This window comes from Mesoplodon bidens, assembly GCF_964165515.1.
Source record: "Mesoplodon bidens genome assembly, chromosome: 12".
Classification (NCBI taxonomy): Eukaryota; Metazoa; Chordata; class Mammalia; order Artiodactyla; family Ziphiidae; genus Mesoplodon; species Mesoplodon bidens.
The window spans coordinates 42,380,484-42,401,955 of NC_138168.1; the positions used below are offsets into that span (position 1 = coordinate 42,380,484).

The 21,472-nt window shown below is 39.3% G+C and overlaps 1 protein-coding gene across 5 annotated transcripts in view; it reads right to left on the reverse strand.

Moving 5' to 3' along the window:
- PDSS2 (decaprenyl diphosphate synthase subunit 2) overlaps window positions 1-21,472 on the reverse strand; it is a 270,988-nt gene that overhangs the window by 111,992 nt on the left and 137,524 nt on the right. For all 5 annotated transcript variants that reach the window (XR_014017210.1, XR_014017211.1, XM_081250994.1 and 2 more), the window contains one exon: window positions 3,048-3,246. Coding sequence is in view for 3 of the 5 variants with exons in the window: in XM_081250994.1 (XP_081107120.1) it covers window positions 3,048-3,246 (199 nt within the window). In the remaining 2 variants the exon portion in view is untranslated. The remainder of the gene's footprint in view (window positions 1-3,047; window positions 3,247-21,472) is intronic.

The following is a 21,472-nucleotide window of genomic DNA, read 5'->3' on the forward strand; positions in this document are numbered from 1 at the left end:
TTTTTGGCCGTGAAGCATGTGACATCTTAGCTCCCTGACCAGGGATTGAACCCACACCCCCTTCACTGGAAAGCGAAGTCTTAACCACTGGACCACCAGGGAAGTCCCTAATATTCAACTTTTTTTTTTTTTTTTTTTTTGCGGTATGCGGGCCTCTCACTGTCGCGGCCTCTCCCGTTGCGGAGCACAGGCTCCGGACGCGCAGGCCCAGCGGCCATGGCTCACAGGCTCAGCCGCTCTGCGGCATGTGGGAACCTCCCGGACCAGTGCACAAACCCGTGTCCCCTGCATCGGCAGGCGGACTCCCAACCACTGCGCCACCGGGGAAGCCCCCTAATATTCAACTTTTAAACTGAATTTCCAATCTCACTCAAAATGTTTTTACCTTTGATAAGATATATTTCCAAAAGCTTTACCTTGATTCCACGAATGGGTGGAAAAAGAAAACATTTTTAGAATTAACTAAAATGATTTAATTACTTGAAGTACCTGATAACATTCAACTGAAATTGGAATTATTTAACTGTTTGCAAAGTTCTTCCATCATTGGAGACAACAAACATAAAGCTATTGCTTGTAGTCAAAAATGAGTGAAATCAATTTAGAAGAATAGTTATTTATCTAAACAAAAGTTAGGCTTTACAGAGTTGTATGTGTACTTTCTTCAGCTACATGGCTTAAACCATTTAAGCCTCCCTAAAGTAACTACTAATTTTGGAACTAGATCCTGACACTTTTTCAGCAGATTCGACTCTTCTTGTTTTCATGTGGTCAGTGATACCACTACGGTCTCTGTAGTGGACAGTAAACGTCAATAAACATTTTATGCAAGTTACACATTCCTTATTAACTTTTTTGAGAAACAAAAATCCAGCACTTTTTAAACATAAAATATATACTTTTATTTTTTTGAGTTGTTGCCAAAAGGTTTATTGCAAAAACAAAGTACTGCCAGGGACTTCCCTGGTGGTCCAGAGGGTTAAGACTCCGCGCTCCCAATGCAGGTGGCCCAGGTTTGATCCCTGGTAGGGGAACTAGATCCCACATGCATGTCGCAACTAAGAGTCCGCAGGCTGCAACTAAAAAGCCCACATGCCGCAACTAAGATCCGGCACAGCCAAAATAAATAAACAAACAAACAAATAAATAATAAAAACAAAACAAAGTACTGCCAAATAATAAAATAGTACTGGTCTACAACATACAAGCAAGTGTGCTCAGTTTATTCTTTTTTTTTAATTGGAGTATAATTGCTTTACAATGTTGTATTCGTTTCTGCTGTACAATGAAGTGAATCAGCTATATATATATACCTGTATCCCCTCCCTCTTGGACCTCTCTCCCACTCCCACCCCCATCCCACCCATCTAGGTCACCACACTCAGTCTACACAGAACTGATCAGCCTCGATTTCCCACATGTCTATTTCATAGACAATGGACCTCTAACTTACTATATTTCCCACTGAGCTTTTGGACTGGTACCTGGTGGTTTTATGACTTCTGAAGGCCAGACTTGGGCCATACAATTGGGTGATACACCAAATGGCCAGCTGGGGCAGCAGTGTCAAATACTTCTACCACCTGAGACAGAAAGGAGTTAACTGTCTCTAGACATTCAGTGTACTTTGTTATATTAACAACTGCCCTGCATTCTGTCCTTGATTGGGAGGTGTCTAAAAGCACCGGGAAAAGAGAGGCGTCATTGCTGGTTGTCTTTCAGATTTAATAATAACTTAACATGAGTATTCCCCCTACTGTACATGGATCTCACATACTATTGGCTTATGTTAGACAAAAATTGAGGCAGAGGCTGGAAGTAGAAAGCGGAGATCTATCAAACCCATGCTGGCTTATTCTAATGTAATTATTAGTAACCATCTCTGTTAAAAACAAAAAATCCAGGACAAATGCTAAGTCAGTTGGGATTCTGGGACAGCAGACTTACACTGAGACTGTCCTTGGTGTCCAGGATGTACATTTACTTGATCTTCAACGGAGGAGATCTGCCCTTCTTTGCCCTTCCTCCTTCTTCCTTCCTATTGACTGGAGTGAAGACATGATGGCAACTATCTTGGGCCACAGAGTGGTAAGATAAGAATGGCAGAGCAGTAAGATGGAAGGAGCCTAGGTTCCTGACTTTAGAATCACCATATCAACCTTGGACCGCCTACTCCCAGAGAGTAAAAATATGTAAAAAATGAGAAAAATAAATTCTTAATCTTGTTTTGCTCACTGTTATTTTATAGTCATACCTAATCCTAACTGATAAATAAGGACTACCTCTACAATCTTTCTAGAAAGCAGCTTGGCAATATATATCAAGAATACTAAAGATGTTTAAACCCTTTGAATCCTTCTAGGAATTTATCTTAAAGAAACAATCTGGAATGAGGAAAAACTGATGTGTAAAGACGTTTACTGCAAATCTATTATTTATGATAGTAAAAAATCAGAAGCAACTTAAATGTCCAAAAATAAGGAACTTCTTAAATAAACAATATTGCATCTAAATAATTGAATATTGTTCAACCATTAGAAAGTTTATGAAAAAAGTTAATGACATGGGAAAATGCCCACATCATATATGCCATGAGAGAAAATAGGCAGGATTAAAAAAAACCTTGCACATGTAAGTTCTCACTTATGTTGGCCCCAAATCCACATATATAAAGGTATGAATAAACAAACAAAAGAAGACTGAAAGGAAATACATGAAAATATTAACCAACAGTGATTATTTCTGGATAGTGAGATGATAGGTAATATTTATTTATATCTTCTTTATATTGAATATTTAACACTACCCTATAACTAACAAATAAATCCATCTGTAATCAGAAAAAAATAGAAATTAATTTCAAAACTCTTTCCTAGCATTTACCAGTTTTCACTGGTGTTGACACTGCCACCATCGTCATGATCATCATCACGATTTTACTGAGCATCTATGTGTGGGGCGTTGAGGCAGCAGGGTGTCCAGACCTCTGAGGCTCCTGCAGTCAACCAAAGGCCATCCAGACACAAGCAAACCCTGCCCAGGTTTACCTTGGTATTCTGTAGCAGAGCTAGTCCATTGCAGGCATTTGCTAGAAGAAAGTCTCCACTCAGGATAGCTATTTTATTTCCAAACTGCATGTCTTTCAGTGGCCCATCAGAAGATTGCAATTCATCTAAATTTACTATCCCACGATGTACAAGGAGAGCAGTATGGATAAGTTCTGTGATCTCTGCCAAACTTCTTTGACTAAAACATAAAGGTAAGACTTGTCTGAGTATAAAGAATACCAACTTATCACTAGTGTCAGACTTCAGTTTTCAACAACAAAATAGTTTATAGATTAGTGTCTCTTTTTCTCTTTTTTTAGATTATTCCTTTTTCATGAAGTTTTTTTCTATTGAGATATAATTGACATATAACATTCTATTAGTTTCAGGTGTACAACATAACGATTTGGTATTTGTACATACAGTTGACCTTTGAACAACATGGGATTGAACTGTGTGAGTCCATTTACATGAGGATATTTTCAATAAATACTTCGGTATTATACAATCCGAGGTTGGTTGAATTTGCAGATGTGGCACCACAGATATGGAGGACCCGCTATGGGCCTTGAGCATCCGTGGATTTTGGTATCTGAAGTGGGTCTTGGAAACAATCCCCCGTGGATATCAAGGGAGGGCTGTATTGCAAAATGAACACCACAGTAAGCCTAGTTAACATCTGTCACCACATATAGTCACTAATTTTTTTTTCTTGTGATGAGAAGATCTACTGTCTTAGCAACTTACAAATACACAATACAGTATTATTAACCACAGTCACCATTTATACATTATATCCCCAGTACATTATATCTTCATGGCTTTTTTTAAAAAAAATAACTAGAAGTTCGTGCCTTTTGACCACCTTCACCCATTTGGTCTCCCTTCCCACCCCCCACCCCCCCGATTCCAACCTCTGGCAGCCACCAATCTGTTCTCTGTATCTATGAGTTCAGTTTTTGGTTTTGTTTTGTTTTGTTTATATCCCACATATAAGTGAAACCATAAAGTATTTGTCTTTCTCTGACTTATTTCACTTAGCATTTTGAAGTTTCGTGGGGTTTGTTTTTGAAGGTTTCAAATGCACTTTTTTTCAATCATGCCATATTTTAATGGGTACACGGTACTTTTACTTGGCATCAATTATGAGTTGGTTTTGAAGCAATTCAGTATTATACCAGCTGGATGACTGATGATCACTGATCTCTCCATTCTTTTGGGGTGACTCTGCTAGCAGGGGACAGGTTCCACAGTATTCCAATTTGTTGCTGCATATACCCATATAGCAACACAAAGTGGCCCCACTAGTATTACCAGTTTGTCATGGAAATCAGGTGTACGTTTCTGGTGTCTCTACCTTGCCATTGTTAGCTGAATGCTTCAAACTCAGGGAAACATCATGAAGCTGAAGACAGAACTGCGGCAAATGCAGCTGAGGGTATGGTGTAACTTCATATCAAGCACCCTCGCAAAGACACTTGAATGAAGTTTTTATTAGAGGCCTTGCCACCAAGTAGTTTGGGATCCAGAAGCAGATCCTGACACCTTTCTTCTATCATTCCCCATTCTCTATCCCACGAGTCATCAGGATTCCCCAGAGAGAAGATGACCAGTAAGGGCCACCCTCTACAGTTCCATTTAGATACTCTGTTCTCAGTATAACTTTAAGATTTCTGAGAATTCTTACTGGTATCTAATAAAGCTCCAATTTAAGTGGGAATATAACTTGTGCCAGACATTAGGCTAAGCACTTTTATGCGTTATTACTTTTAATCCTAAATGCAAAGCTGTGGGATTTACAGAGATGAACAGAATGTGGTCTCTTCCTTCAAGGACCCTATCTTTCAGAACAAGAACCAAGATATATATCTACAGCAGTAATTAAAATAGAGAAGGCCCTTGAGGAGCTTATAGTATAGTACTGTATCGGATGGGATTTCAAGAGATGTTTGTTTTCTTTTTTTATACATTTCTATAGTTTGTACATTTTCTACAACAAAAGTATTACTTTTATAATCATAAAAAAATCAACAATTACTAAAAAATTTAAACTTCATAACCACCCTATGATAGGTATTACTAAACGCTTTTTATAGGTGAGAAAATTGTTGTACACAGTTTAATGACTTGCCCAAAGGCACACAGTAATACAGAGCTAGAAATCCATTGAAATCTGTTACAAATGGCCCCATGTGAATCATGCCTCTTCGTCTCCACGCTCCTGTGTAGTCCCCTCCATCCTAACTTTGGGCTTCACCATGTGACTTACTTTGGCCAAAAAGACATTAGCACACGTGACATAAGTAAAGCCTTCTAAGTGTTTATGCATTAAGGCTTGTCCAGTGCAGTCACACGAGTGACCCCAGAATGTAAGAAATAAAATGGCTGTTTCAAATCACTAAGTCTTAGGATAGTTTGCTATGAAGCAATAGCTATTTGATACAGAAACTGGTATATCTAGGAGTGGGTGCTGTTGCAACAAAAGCCTAAAATATGTGTCAATGGCTTTGAGTCTGAATGTTTGGGGCTAGAGGTAAAGGCTGAAGAAATGGCAAAGTCTTAGTAGAATCTGGAAAGGCAGTGAGGAAACTGTTATTGGGGGATTGAGCAAAAACATATGGTGTTATAAGGTAGGGAAACAACTTGCAAAACTTTTGTCTGTGGTAACTTGAAAGATAGAAAATATACTTAAATATTAAAAAGTAGGTAGTGAAAGTAGAGAGATCAGTAGAGGAAGCTGTAACAAAGGCCCAAGTAACAAAAGGGTTTGACCTAAAGGTCAGATTTAAGCATTTGACCTAGAATAACAGCCTTAGACAAGGAGACAAATATAAAACAATCAAATAATAAATATAAGAGACTCTTCTCTCAAAAAAATGTAGTACTCATTTAACAACTATAGTACAGTAATTACATAAAGATGCAATAAAATAAAGGAGCCAAAATACTTGGCATATACAAAAGAAAAATTACGTTTCTGATTTACTCCCCTTGCTTCAAAAAAAAAAAAAAAACAAAAAAAGTAAAAGAATATGTAAAAATGACCCCGTGTACATACTGTATCTGACTACAAATTGGGGGTGTAGGAGAAGATGAACCAGTGAGTTAAACAGCTTCTGAAAAGAGTAAATTCATGGTTTAGATTAAAACCTCACTACATCCCAAAGAAAATCACCAAGGATGGAGCCTTATAAGACTACTGAGAAGTTGACAGAAAACATTTTTAAAAAGGGAGCTAAAATTTAAAACTATCCTTTAAAAGAGTGACTAAAAGAAAGGAATAAAAATATTTTTTATTAGTACCCTGAAAATGTATTCTAGTTTACAAAAAAGTTCGCTGCTACATTTCACAAAAATCGCACAATGAGATTATGAGCAAGCATAAAACTCAAGAAGGGTTAAGCACTGGATAAATCTCTCAGGCAGTTCAGCTTATGAAAGAAAGTAATAACCAGGGAAGCAGAAGTTGTAGGTGTTTTGAATTACCCTAAGGATGAAAATGAAAGATTGGGAGCTTTTAATAAAGACATCTATAATCATAAAACTGCATTCAGGGCTTCCCTGGTGGCGCAGCGGTTGAGAATCTGCCTGCCAACGCAGGGGACACGGGTTCAAGTCCTGGTCTGGGAAGATCCCACATGCTGCGGAGCAACTGGGCCCGTGAGCCACAATTACTGAGCCTGCGCGTCTGGAGCCTGTGCTCCGCAACAAGAGAGGCCGCGATAGTGAGAGGCCCGCGCACCATGATGAAGAGTGGCCCCCGCTTGCCACAACTAGAGAAAGTCCTCACACAGAAACGAAGACCCAACACAGCCAAAAATAAAAAAACAAACAAACAAACAAAAAACTGCATTCATTAAACAAATGGCAATCTTTAAATGCCACATGGCCAGAAACAACAAAAACAGTGGTAATAATAAAAGTGAAAAAACATAATATGTACAGTACTCACCATTCGCAAAGAACTTTCACTTGTGATTCTAATTACAGCAGGTCCGGGAGGTTAAAGACCTGGTCGGAGCATTCAGTTTATAAAGGACAAAGCTGGAACTCAGAGCCACCTTGTCATAGTGACCAATGACAATTTAAAATGTTTATTTACCTAATGAATAATAAATGGTGGTAGGGGGCCAAAGTCACCAATGTTACCAAGATTGGTATATGCCCACCACAAACTTGTCCAATTTTCATCCTTAGTTCTAAGCACTACAGAAGAGAATATTTCTAGGAGAAAGTATATTATGATTAGACTTGACTCTTTTTGTTCATAGTAGCTAGGGAAAGTAATCAAGCTGCTTCCAAATCATTTGGTTAGAATCAAATCAAGTGATTTAACTCAATCAGGAATCTGGATAACAGTTCTACCTCTGCCTATAACAGACAGGTCGTGGGCAAATCCCTTAAACTCTCAGGCCCTTGGTCTTCTGAACACTGAAAGGAGGGAAACTGGAGAAACAGTCTCTTCCAGTTCTAAGGTTCAGGGATTTCAGTCCTAAAATTTAAGATTCAGCTCTAAAATTCTAAGATCCGGGGATTAAAAAAAATTACTTAGACTGGTAGTTAATAGTTAAAAAGAGACAAAATTATTGCTATTATTGGTACCTACTTTTCTACAAGAAATAGAAATGACCTGGTTGGTCATCTTGAAATCTGTCCTGCAATTCCACTATCTAGTACGATGCTCTCAACTCCTAAGATTTTACCATTAAATAAACAACTTCAGGCCACATTACACAAGAGTTAATTTAGCATACAGCAGAGAAGCAGTGACAATATGAAAGAATCTGGGAATTTTTCCTTTTCCTTTTCTTATTCCTGTTTTAGCCACCCAAAGCAAGCTAGTAAAATTTCAATGAACTGGATTTTAAAAATTATCTTATATAAAAATCTTCATGCAATCTTATGTACATATATTTTAGTACTTGGGTATTTTTCATGCTAAATCTTGATTGGAAAAGAGTCACAAATGAATACTGCTTATGTTAAGTAATCAGAGTAAGGAAGTAATTACTACATTGAATGTAACCCCGAGGATTAATCAATGTTTTTACACGAATTTTCACCAAATTACTTTCTTTCAGTTATATGTTAAACAACTTAACCTGCTTTGATCCATATTCTTCCAACTGTTCTCCAATTTTTTTTAGCATCCTAAGCTTTAGAAATAAGATGGCAGACCTTGCTAGTTACCTCTTCACTCTCTCCTTCCTCACTACTAACATACCTGTTGTTATAGCTGGAGAGACAATGTACTCATTTAAAAATACTCACCTCCTCAAGATCCCTTGAGGCTAGAGGGGATTGTGTAGCACAGTCTGGCCAATGAATGTAAGCGGAGGTCCACTAGGTGGAGTTTCTGAGAAATCTACTGAGTTTCTGATATAAGGGAACAGATTCAGATGGCATGCCTTTGGCATTTTGAGCTTACCCCTTCCTCCTGTTTGGTTATGGCCCAGCTGCCTGGGGGCACAAGAGAAACTTTAAGGATCCTAAGAGGGCCCCCAACCTAAGGATGGTAGAGCAGGAAGAAATGAGAAACCTGGACCCCTGATGACTTCTTAGGGCTGCACCAGCTCTGACATGCCCATCTCTAGACTTCTTGTTATCTGAGACAAATAAACACTGCATTCCTTTAAGCTACTGTTTGCTGAAGTCAAACCCCTAAAAGATACGGTCAATAAAAACTATATCACAGGGGCTTCCCTGGTGGCGCAGTGGTTAGGAACCCGCCTGCCAATGCAGGGGACACGGGTTTGAGCCCTGGTCTGGGAAGATACCACATGCCGCGGAGCAACTAAGCCTGTGCGCCACAACTACTGAGCCTGTGCTCTAGAGCCCGCGAGCCACGACTACTGAAGCCTGCGTGCCACAACTACTGAAGCCCACACGCCTAGAGCCCGTGCTCTGCAATAAGAGAAGCCACCACAATGAGAAGCCCGTGCACTGCAACGAAGAGTAGCCCCCGCTCGCCACAAATGGAGAAAGCCTGCGTGGAGCAACGAAGATCCAATGCAGGCAAAAAAACAAAACAAAACAAACAAACAAACAAACAGCTATACCACAAAAATGGTAAAGAAGACATTTTACGTTCATATTTCTGCAATCTGGTTTTATTCACCTAATATTATCTCTTGGAGATAGTTCCACATTACTTACAAACAAAGGATCGCCTAGTTCTCTTTAACATCTCTTCAGAGGTCCACTGTATAGACGTGCCATACTTTTGCTGCTATAGGGTGAATGATAAATTTTTGTTTAAACAATTTTTAAGAATTAGCCCATGCATCACTTCTCTGAAGTCTTCTCTCACTTCCCCAAAGTTAACTCCTTCTGCGCTTGAAAGCCTTCGAACATAGCTCAGTCATTGGTTGTACTGTTGTAATTATTTCCTTTTAAAAAATTAAAAAATTAATTCATTAATTTTTTGGCTGTGTTGGGTCTTCGTTTCTGTGCGAGGGCTTTCTCTAGTTGCGGCGAGCAGGGGCCACTCTTCATCGCGGTGCACATGCCTCTCGCTGTCGCAGCCTCTCGTTGCGGAGCACAGGCTCCAGATGCGCAGGCTCAGTAGTTGTGGCTCACAGGCCTAGTTGCTCCGTGGCATGTGTGATCTTCCCAGACGAGCACTCGAACCCGAGTCCCCTGCACTGGCAGGCAGATTCTCAACCACTGTGCCACCAGGGAAGCCCCTGTAATTATTTCGTTAGCCATATTTCTTCCTGCTCTCTCTCTCCCTCACAACACTGTAAATGATACTATCCCATTTCTCTAGCCTGCCTGTAAGTTAAACGAATAGCTCTTTACTTAGCTATCAATTTTATAAAGGTAGAGGGGACAGCTATCACTCTGAGTTTCAAAAGGTAAGGAATGATATAAACTAAAAAGTCAGATTTATAGAATCAGAGTTGGAAGTGACTCATAGGTCAATTAAGCTCATTAGCCCCTTCCAGGGATGAGTAATAACAAATTACACAGGAGCCAGGTCTGCTGATGAACAGTTTTAATTATCAGAAATTGTTCCTAATATTAACTTGAAATCTCTTAAAATGTTTTACATGTTTAAGTTGGTGTTAAAAATAATAGAAGAGTCAATAGTGTTTCACCACACAGGCAAAGGAGATAAAAGATAATACAGTCTTCTTTCTCTTTCTTATTCTATTTTTTCTTTTTTTCCCCTCCTTCCTTCTTTGCTTTCATTTTTAAAGATGCATTTCTTGAAAAAACTTTTTATTTTGGGAATTTTCAAACATAACAAAAGTAGAAAATATAGCATAAAGAACCTCTGTGGACCCTAATCTTGCTTTAGATACACCTTTCACTCTCCTTCCAGATTTTCTTCCTTCCAGATTATTTTGAAGCAAACGTCAGACATCATGTCATTTCATCTGAAAATACTTCAAATATCCTATTTTTTAAAATGCCTAATAGCAGAAATGGCTCCCACTTACTAAATTAATTACTTTAAGCCAATTAGTTACTGTATGCCGAGCAAGTTTATATAATTTTGCAAGCATAATAATAATTCAATTTACAGATTAATAAATAAAATAATGTAAAACTCACAGCAGCTCTCTGAGGCAAGCATTATCTCTATTGTATAGAAGGAAGCTGGGTGGGCAGGCTAAGTAACTTGCTCAAGTCTAGCTGGTAAACTGCATAGCTGGAGTTGAAGTCCAGGGTTCTCTGATTCTAAAACCCAAAACACAAAATATACAAAATTCCGGGTGTTTCTGAAAGTATTAAAATGGTAGGCAAGAGTCATTTATTTAAAATCATTTTATTTGAGCCCTAAAAGGTTTTTTTTTTTTAAGTTGGAAAATTGACTTTTATGTTCATGTGGGAAGAATAAATTTGAAAATTACAAAGAAAATTTTGGAAGAGGCCTGTCATTCTAGATTTTAAAACTTATTATGAAGCTATTGCAATTTCTAAAAGAATAGTAATATCACAAGAACAAACTAATAGATTAGTGGAATGAACTCCAGAAAGAGATGCAAATATATTTGGAAAATTAATTATTTATGGTAAAGATAACATTTCAAATTGTTAGGGAAAAAATGGAATATTCTTACAAAAACTGTTGGGGCAACTGGTTATCGATTAAGGGAAAAAAATAATGAAGTTAGATACCTACTGTACCCCGAGGATAAAAATATATTTAGCTGGATCAAATATATAAATGTGAAAAACAAAACTATAACTTTAGGAAAACATTCTTAGGACCCTGGGCTGAGAAAGCCTTGCAAAATATAATGGGAAGTCATGAAGTCATAAAGAAAATAATGGATAAAATTGAGTGAAATTTTAAAAAATGTTTATATAATAAAATATAGGCTGATTTGAAATAACAGATTTGAAATAATATATTTGCAACACATACAATAGACAGAAGATTATATTCAAAATACCTGTGGTGTTTGTCCAAGCTGGACAAGAAATTAATAAGAAAAAGATAAACAGCGCAAGAGCAAAATGGGAAAGGAAATGAAGAGGTAATTCCAAAAGAAACACAAATGGTCAAAACCATATAAAATGATGCTTAAGTAATAATTTGGAAAAGGAGTATTATAATAATAATGAGATAATATTTTTAGTCCATTAGCTTTGCAAAAATGAAAAGATTAGAAATGAGGCAAGCAGGAAGATGAAGAAACGATGAAGTCCACCACTTTGCTCCTTTGTTCAAAACCCTCCAATGGCTCCCCATCTCACTCAGGGTAAAAGCCAAAGTTCCAACAATGGATTCCAAGGCCCAACACAATCTGCCCCTGCTCCTCTAACCCCTTAACTCTCTGACTTCATTTGCTACTCTCTTCCTCCTTGCTCACTCTCCTCCAGCTACTTAAGCTTCCTTGGTGTTCCCTGAACAAGCCAAGCCTGTTCCTACCACAGGGCCTTTGTCCCTTCCTCTGTCTGGACTAATCTGCCCCTATATATTTGCAAGGTTTAGTTACTTGCTTCCTTCAGGTCCCTTCAAAGTGCACCTGATCAGCAGGGCCTTCTCTGACTACTCCACTTACAACAGCAACCTTCTCATTCCTGCCAGCACTCTATATCTCTACTTCCTGCTTTTTTTTCCCCTCCATAGCACTTATTGTCATCTGACACACTAGTTATTTCATCTGTGTTTTGCTTCTCTCTCCAGGGTCCCATAGAAAGAAAGCTCCATAAGAGCAAAGAATGGAGAAAGTAGAGGGGAAAGTTGATATGAGCAATAGAGTTCCTAAAATACACTTCAAAAATACCAAAATATCAAAAATACTAAGATAGCAATAATAAAAAGGAAAAGTATATGCTTTTAATGCCAGGTGAAAGAAACTTTCATGGTGATAACTTTAAGTGTCAAATATTACTTTTTAATAAGTAAGCTAGGCCCAAAGTCCTAAGACATTTATTCAATTCATTGTAAAAATTACAGAAACGTAGTGATTCTCCTATTTTGTCACTTACTCACATTGATATCTTTGAATTTTAGGTTTGCCACGACCACAGCATTCAAAACTAATCCTGCTTCATTCCTTCATTTGAAAATGAGAATTCTGATTTTAAAAACAGTGACTGAACCCAAAATCTCAAAGCTGTAGGTTGCAGTAATGGTAACTTCCAAATAGAGATCAAGTCACAGATTCAAGGGCTGAAACATTGCCCAGGTCTTACTTCCAGCTCTGACCACACACACTAAGCAATCACTCAAAAGGACTGAGGGCTCTGCATCTCTTTTAGGAAAGCTCACCTGACATTCTAAGTTAGAATATATAGAAAAGAGGCAGAAAGCAATTAAGTCTTTGCATCTGGTCTCATTCAAAGAGATTAGATATCCAAGCAATGTTAGAATCTTGCCATGCCATGAAAACACATGGTCTGGAAGTGAGGGGGAAGAAAAGACAAAAAAACCAGGGAAGTCCCGACAGTTCAGTATTGATGGATTCTGTAATTAGTTCCCTCCATACCTGCCAACCAATCTACAGAGAGCTGAGCTGCCTTCAGTGGTGGTATTCATACTTGAGAAAGCAGAGGATGTTGGGACGCAGCAAGGAATCACAATAGTTATTACAAGAAATTAGCCAAACAAAACAAAATTTGTGGGACTTCCCTAGTGGCACAGTGATTAAGAATGTGCCTGCTGGGGAGACCTTCAAGATGGCGGAGGAGTAAGACATGGATATCACCTTCCTCCCTACAAATACATCAGAAATACATCTACATGTGGAACAACTTGTGCAGAACACCTACTAATCGATGGCAGAATACCTCACACATCCCAAAAGGCAAGAAACTCCCCATGTACCTGCGTAGGGCAAAAGAAGAAAGAAAAAACAGACAAAAGAATAGGGACGGGGCCTGCACCTCAGGGAGGAAGTTGTGAAGGAGGAAAAATTTCCACACACTAGGAAGCCCCTCCACTGCTGGATATGGGGGGTGGCGGGGGGGAAGCTTCAGAGACACAGAGGACAGCGCAGCAACAGGGGTGCGGAGGGCAAAGCGGAGAGATCCCTGCACAGAGGATCGGTGCCGACCAGCACTCACCAGCCCGAGAGGCTTGACTGCTCACCCACCGGGGAGGGCAGGGGCTGGGAGCTGAGGCTCGGGCTTCGGAGGTCGGAGCGCAGGGAGAGGACTGGGGTTGGCTGCGCGAACACAGCTTGAAGGGGGCTAGTGTGCCACAGCTAGCCAGAGGGAGCCCGGAAAAAGTCTGGACGTGCCTAAGAGTCAAGGCACCATTGTTTCTGGGTGCGCGAGGAGAGGGGATTCAGAGCACCGCCTAAACGAGCCCCAGAGACAGGCGTGAGCCGCGACTATCAGCGCGGACCCCAGAGACGGGCATGAGACGCTAAGGCTGCTGCTGCAGCCACCAAGAAGCCTGTGTGCAAGCACAGGTCACTATCCACACCTCCCCTCCCGGGAGCCTGTGCAGCCCGGCACTGCCAGGGTCCCGTGATCCAGGGACAAGTTCCCCTGGAGAACACATGGCGTGCCTCGGGCTGCTGCAACATCATCCTGGCCTCTGCCGCCGCAGGCTCACCACGCATTCCGTACCCCTCCCTCCCGCCGCCCGAGTGAGCCAGAGCCCCCTAATCAGCTGCTACTTTAACCCCGTCCTGTCTGGGCCATGAATAAACGCCCTCAGGAGACCTACACACAGAGACGGGGGCAATCCGAAGCTGAACCCCAGGAGCTGAGGGAACAAAGAAGAGAAAGGGAAATCTCTCCCAGCAGCCTCAGGAGCAGCGGATTAAATCTCCACAATCAACCTGATGTATGCTGCATCTGTGGAATATCTGAATAGACAACGAATCATCCCAAAATTGAGGCGGTAGACTTTGGGATCAACTGTAGACTTGGGGTTTGCTGTATGCGACTGACTGGTTTCTGGTTTTATGTTTATTCTTAGTTTAGTATTTAGAGTTTATTATCATTGGTAGATTTGTTTATTGATTTGGTTGCTCTCTTCCTTTATATATATATATATATATATTTATATATTTATATATATAGATAGATATAGATATATACATATATTTTTCCATTTTCTCTTTTTGTGAGTGTGTATGTGTATGCTTCTTTGTGTGATTCTGTCTGTATAGCTTTGCTTTTACCATCTGTCCTAGGGTTCTGTCTCTCCGTTTTTTCTTTTTAGTATAGTCTTAGCACTTGTTATCATTGGTGGATTTGTTTTTTGGTTTGGTTGCTCTCTTCTTCCTTTCTTCTTTTTTTTTTTTTTACTTTTAAAAATTTTTAAACTTTATTAATTTATTATTTTAATAACTTTATTTCTTAAAGCTTTATTTTATTTTTTTCTCCCTTTTCTTCTGAGCCATGTGGCTGACAGGGTCTTGGCACTCTGGTCGGGGGTCAGGCCTGTGCCTCTGAGGTGGGAGAGCCGAGTTCAGGACATTGGTCCACCAGACACCTCCCAGCTCCACGTAATATCAAATGGCGAAAGCTCTCGGACAGATCTCCATCTCAACACTGAGACCCAGCTCCACTCAATGACCAGCAAGCTACAGTGCTGGACACCCTATGCCAAGCAACTAGCAAGACAGGAACAGAACCCCAACCATTAGCAGAGAGGCTGCCTAAAATCATAATAAGGTCACAGACACCCCAAAATACCAACAGATGCGGTCCTGCCTGCCAGCAAGACAAGATCCAGCCTCATACCCCAGAACACAGGCACTAGTCCCCTCCACCAGGAAGCCTACACAACCCACTGAACCAACCTTACCTACTGGGGGCAGACACCAAAAACAACAGGAACTACGTACCTGCAGCCTGCAAAAAGGAGACCCCAAACACAGTAAGATAAGCAAAATGAGAAGACAGAGAAACACACAGCAGATGAAGGAGCAAGGTAAAAACCCACCAGACCAAACAAATGAAGAGGAGAAACACGCCAAGACACATATTAATCAAACTATCAAAAATTAAATACAAAAAAATATTAAAATCAGCAAGGGAAAAACAACAAATAACATACAAAAGAATCCCCATAAGGTTAACAGCTGATCTTTCAGCAGAAACTCTGCAAGCCAGAAGGGAGTGGCAAGACATATTTAAAGTGATGAAAGGGAAAAACTTACAACCAAGATTACTCTACCCAGCAAGGATCTCATTCAGATTCAACAGAGAAATTAACATCTTTACACACAAGCAAAAGCTAAGAGGATTCAGCACCACCAAACCAGCTTTACAACAAAGGCTAAAGGAAGTTCTCTAGGCAGGAAACACAACAGAAGGAAAAGACCCACAAAAACAAACCCAAACAATTAAGAAAATGGTAATAGGAACATACATATTGATAATTACCTTAAATGTAAGTGGATTAAATGCTCCCACCAAAAGACACAGACTGGTTGAATGGATGCAAAAACAAGACCCGTATATATGCTGTCTACAAGAGACCCACTTCAGACTTAGGGACACATACAGACAGAAAGTGAGGGGATGGAAAAAGATATTCCATGCAAATGGAAATCAAAAGAAAGCTGGAGTACCAATTCTCATATTAGACAAAATAGACTTTAAAATAAAGACTATTACAAGAGACAAAGAAGGACACTACATAATGATCAAGGGATCAATCCAAGAAGAAGATATAACAATTGTAAATATATATGCACCCAACATAGGAGGACCTCAATACATAAGGCAAATGCTAACAGCCATAAAAGGGGAAACTGACATTAACACAATCATAGTAGGGGACTTTAACACCCCACTTTCACCAATGGACTGATTATCCCAAATGAAAATAAACAAGGAAACACAAGCTTTAAATGACACATTAAACAAGATGGGCTTAATTGATATTTATAGGACATTCCATCCAAAAACAACAGAATACACTTTCTTCTCAAATGCTCATGGAACATTCTCCAAGATCATATCTTCGGTCACAAATCAATCCTTGGTAAGTTTAAGAAAATTGAAACTGTATCAAGTATCTTTTCTGACCACAATGCTATGAGACTAGATATCAATTACAGGAAAAAATCTGTAAAAAATACAAACACATGGATGCTAAACAATACACCACTTAATAACCAAGAGATCACTGAAGAAATCAAAGAGGAAATAAAAAAATACATAGAAACAAAGGACAATGAAAACATGACGATACAAAACCTACGGGAGGAAGCAAAAGCAGTTCTAAGAGGGAAGTTTATAGCAATACAATCCTACATCAAGAAACAAGAAACACCTCAAATAAACAACCTAACCTTACACCTAAAGCAATTAGAGAAAGGAGAACAAAAAAACCCCAAAGTTAGCAGAAGGAAAGAAATCATAAAGAGCATAGCAGAAATAAATGAAAAATAAATGAAGGAAACGATAGCAAAGATCAATAAAACTAAAACCTGGTTCTTTGAGAAGATAAACAAAATTGATAAACCATTAGCCAGACTCATCAAGAAAAAAAGGGAGAAGACTCAATAGAATCTGAAATGAAAAAGGAGAAGGAACAACTGACACTGCAGAAATACAAAGGATCATGAGAGATTACTACAAGCAACTATATGCCAATAAAATGGACAACCTGGAAGAAATGGACAAATTCTTAGAAAAGCACAACCTTCTGAGACTGAACCAGGAAGAAATAGAAAATATAAACAGACCAATCACAAGCACTGAAATTGAGACTGTGATTAACAACCTTCCAACAAACAAAAGCCCAGGACCAGATGGCTTCACAGGTGAATTCTATCAAACATTTAGAGAAGAGCTGACACCTATCCTTCTCAAACTCTTCCAAAATATAGCAGAGGGAGGAACACTCCCAAACTCATTCTATAAGGCCACCATCACCGTGATACCAAAACCAGAGAAGGATGCCACAAAGAAAGAAAACTACAGGCCAATATCACTGATGAACATAGATGCAAAAGTCCTCAACAAAATACTAGCAAAACAGAATCCAGCAGAATATTAAAAGGACCACACACCATGATCAAGTGGGGTTTATCCCAGCAGTGCAAGGATTCCTCAGTATTCGCAAATCAATCAATGTGATACACCACATTAACAAATTCAAGGAGAAAAACCATGTTATCATCTCAATAGATGCAGAAAAAGCTTTCGACAAAACTCAACCCCCATTTATGATAAAAACCCTCCAAAAAGTAGGCATAGAGGGAACTTATCTCAATATAATAAAGGCCATATACGACAAACCCACAGCCAACATCGTTCTCAATGGTGAAAAACTGAAACTATTTCTTCTAAGATCAGGAACAAGACAAGGTTGTCCACTCTCACCACTATTATTCAACATAGTTTTGGAAGTTTTAGCCACAGGAATCAGAGAAGGAAAGAAATAAAAGGAATCCAAATAAGAAAAGAAGAAGTAAAGCTGTCACTGTTTGCAGATGACATGATACTATACATAGAGAATCCTGAAGATGCCACCAGAAAACTACTAGAGCTAATCAATGAATTTCGTAAAGTAGCAGGATACAAAATTAATGCACAGAAATCTCTTGCATTCCTATACATTAATGATGAAGAATCTGAAAGTGAAATTAAGGAAACACTCTCATTTACCACTGCAACAAAAAGAATAAAATACCTGGGAATAAACCTACCTAAGGAGACAAAAGACCTGTATGCAGAAAACTATAAGACACTGATGAAGGAAATTAAAGATGATACAAACATGTGGAGAGATATACCATGTTCTTGGACTGGAAGAATCAACATTGTGAAAATGACTCTACTACCCAAAGCAATCTACAGATTCAATGCAATCCCTATCAAACTGCCAATGGCATTTTTCACAGAACTAGAACAAAAAATTTCACAATTTGTATGGAAACACAAAAGACCCCAAATAGCCAAAGCAATCTTGAGAAAAAAAAACGGAGCTGGAGGAATCAGGCTCCCTGACTTCAGACTATTCTACAAAGCTACAGTAATCCAGACAGTATGATACTGGCAAAAAACCAGAAATATAGATCAATGGAACAGGATAGAAAGCCCAGAGATAAACCCATGCACATATGGTCACCTTATTTTTGATAAAGGAGGCAAGAATATACAATGGAGAAAAGAGAGCCTCTTCAATAAGTGGTGCTGGGAAAACTGGACAGCGACATGTAAAAAAATGAAATTAGAACATACCCTAACGCCATACACAAAAATAAACTCAAAATGGATTAGAGACCTAAATGTAAGGCCAGACACTATAAAACTCTTAGAGGAAAACATAGGCAGAACACTCTGTGACATACTTCACAGCAAGATCCTTTTGGACCCACCTCCTAGAGAAATGGAAATAAAAACAAAAATAAACAAATGGGACCTAATGAAACTTAAAAGCTTTTGCCCTGCAAAGGAAACCATAAATAAGACGAAAAGACAAACCTCAGAATAGGAGAAAATATTTGCAAATGAAGCAACTGACAGAGGATTAATCTCCCAAATTTATTAGCAGCTCATGCAGCTCAATATCAAAAAAACAAACAACCCAATCCAAAAATGGGCAGAAGACCTAAATAGACATTTCTCCAAAGAAGACATACAGATGGCCAACAAACACATGAAAGGATGTTCAACATCACTGATCATTAGAGAAATGCAAATCAACACTAAAATGAGATATCACCTCACTCCAGTCAGAATGGCCATCATCAAAAAATCTACAAACAATAAATGCTGGAGAGGGTGTGGAGAAAAGGGAACCCTCTTGCACTGTTGGTGGGAATGTAAATCGACACAGCCACTATGGAGAACAGTATGGAGGTTCCTTAAAAAACTAAAAATAGAACTACCATATGACACAGCAATCCCACTCCTGGGCATACACCCTGAGAAAACCATAATTCAAAGAGTCATGTACCACAATGTTCATTGCAGCTCTATTTACAATAGCCAGGACACGGAAGCAACCTAAGTGTCCATCGACAGATGAATGGATAAAGAAAATATGGCACATATATACAGTGGAATATTACTCAGTCATAAAAAGAAACGAAATTGAGTTTTTTGTAGTGAGGTGGATGGACCTAGAGTCTGTCACACAGAGTGAAGTTAAGTCAGAAAGAGAAAAGTAAATACCATATGCTAACACATATATATGGAATCTAAAAAAAAAATGGTTCTGAAGAACCTAGGGGCAGGACAGGAATAAAGACGCAGACATAGAGAATGGACTTGATGACACGGGGAGGGGGAAGGGTAAGCTGGGACGAAGTGAGAGAGTGGCATGGACATATATACACTACCAAATGTAAAATAGATAGCTAGTGGGAAGCAGCCGCATAGCACAGCGAGATCAGCTCAGTGCTTTGTGACCACGTGCAGGGGTGGGATAGGGAGGGGGGAGGGAGACGCAAGAGGGAGGAGATATGGAGATATATGTATATGTATAGCTGATTCACTTAGTTATAAAGCAGAAACTAACACACCATTGTAAAGCAATTATACTCCAATAAAGATGTTTAAAAAACAAATCTGCCTGCCAATCAATGCAGGGGACACTGGTTCGATCCCTGGTCCAGGAAGATGCTACATGCTGCACCTAAGCCCATGCGCCACAACTACTGAGCCTGTGTGCTGCAACTACTGTCCCCTGCATTGGCAGGTGGATTCTTAACCACCACATCACCAGGGAAGTCCCTAATAACATTTTAAGAAACATTATTCTGAATAACTAGACACTACTTGACACTGTCAACACATAATTATCCTGCTGGTTAACTAGATGCTTGTTATGTGGAGAGGTAGCTAACTAAGTATGTGGTTTCTGCAAACAGTTTAAGCTGGGCTGTTTTCTGCCAGAGAAGCAGAGGGCAAACCTTGCTAGGCCTCCTTATCTAGGTCTCTAAAAGTACTTTTTGGTTTGGGTATCACAAAAGGGGTTAAAAATACTTGAGACTACCAAAAAAGCCTAATAAGACATCTGGGTGCTGTGGCTGTCACTGTCAGGGCAGCCTCGGAGGGAATGCCCGTATCAGTTCAGTTTATCGGATGGACAGCTGATCAACATTAAACAGATTTGCTCTGGGCAGATGGAGCTGAGCTTCCTGACATGAATTCCAATGAGAACCCTCTGCACTCTACCACTGAGCTCTGACATTTTTTACTGTTACAGCTCCCTGGACATATGGGAATCCCTAGTGATGAGCATATAAAGCTGCCTCTAACTCAAGTGACGGCTCATTTCCCCCAGTTGAAGGCAGACATTAATATCCTGAGGAGATCAGACCCGCCTCTCTGACCCCCACCTACCGAAGCAAAACGACTGTCCTATTTCTTCATTTAATAAGCTTTTAATGAAGAAAAGGAAAACCCCCTCTCTGACTGTAGCACAGTTCTACATGAAAAGGTTATACAAATACATCTGATTCTGTGCCAAAGTTTCCAAAATACCGGTTCCCCTCCCCACTGGAGTGTAGATTCTGTCACTTGCCCTCCCACAGTGCTCATTCTTTCTGCTGCAGTACAGGAGTTTGGTTCTCTGCTCCGATAATTATGAGCCGTCTCTACATTATGGCAGGTGGAGGATTAAAGAACTGATTACAAAGAGCATGCTGGTGTTTCCATTTTCATTACAAACCTTTCTTTTTTTTTTTTTTTTCCCACACATGAACATTTATTAAACATTTTGAGTATTATACACAATTTGCTTTTATTTAGCAATTTTTGGCATTTTCCTGTCAGTACTTCATTCTTTTTAACTGCTGCAGATGTTACGTTTTATAGACATATTGGTTAGTTATTTCTTATTAATCAACATTTGGGCTGTTTCTAAGTTTGAAAAAAAAGTTGCAACAAATACTCTTAGGTCCATTTCTTTGTTCAGGATTAATTTCTAGAAGTGGAAGTTCTGGGTCCAAACCCAGAATATTTTGAATTTTAATTGATATTGCTAACTTACACTCTAAAAAGGTTGTACCAATTTATAAGGCAGAAAATGCTATTTTTTTTGG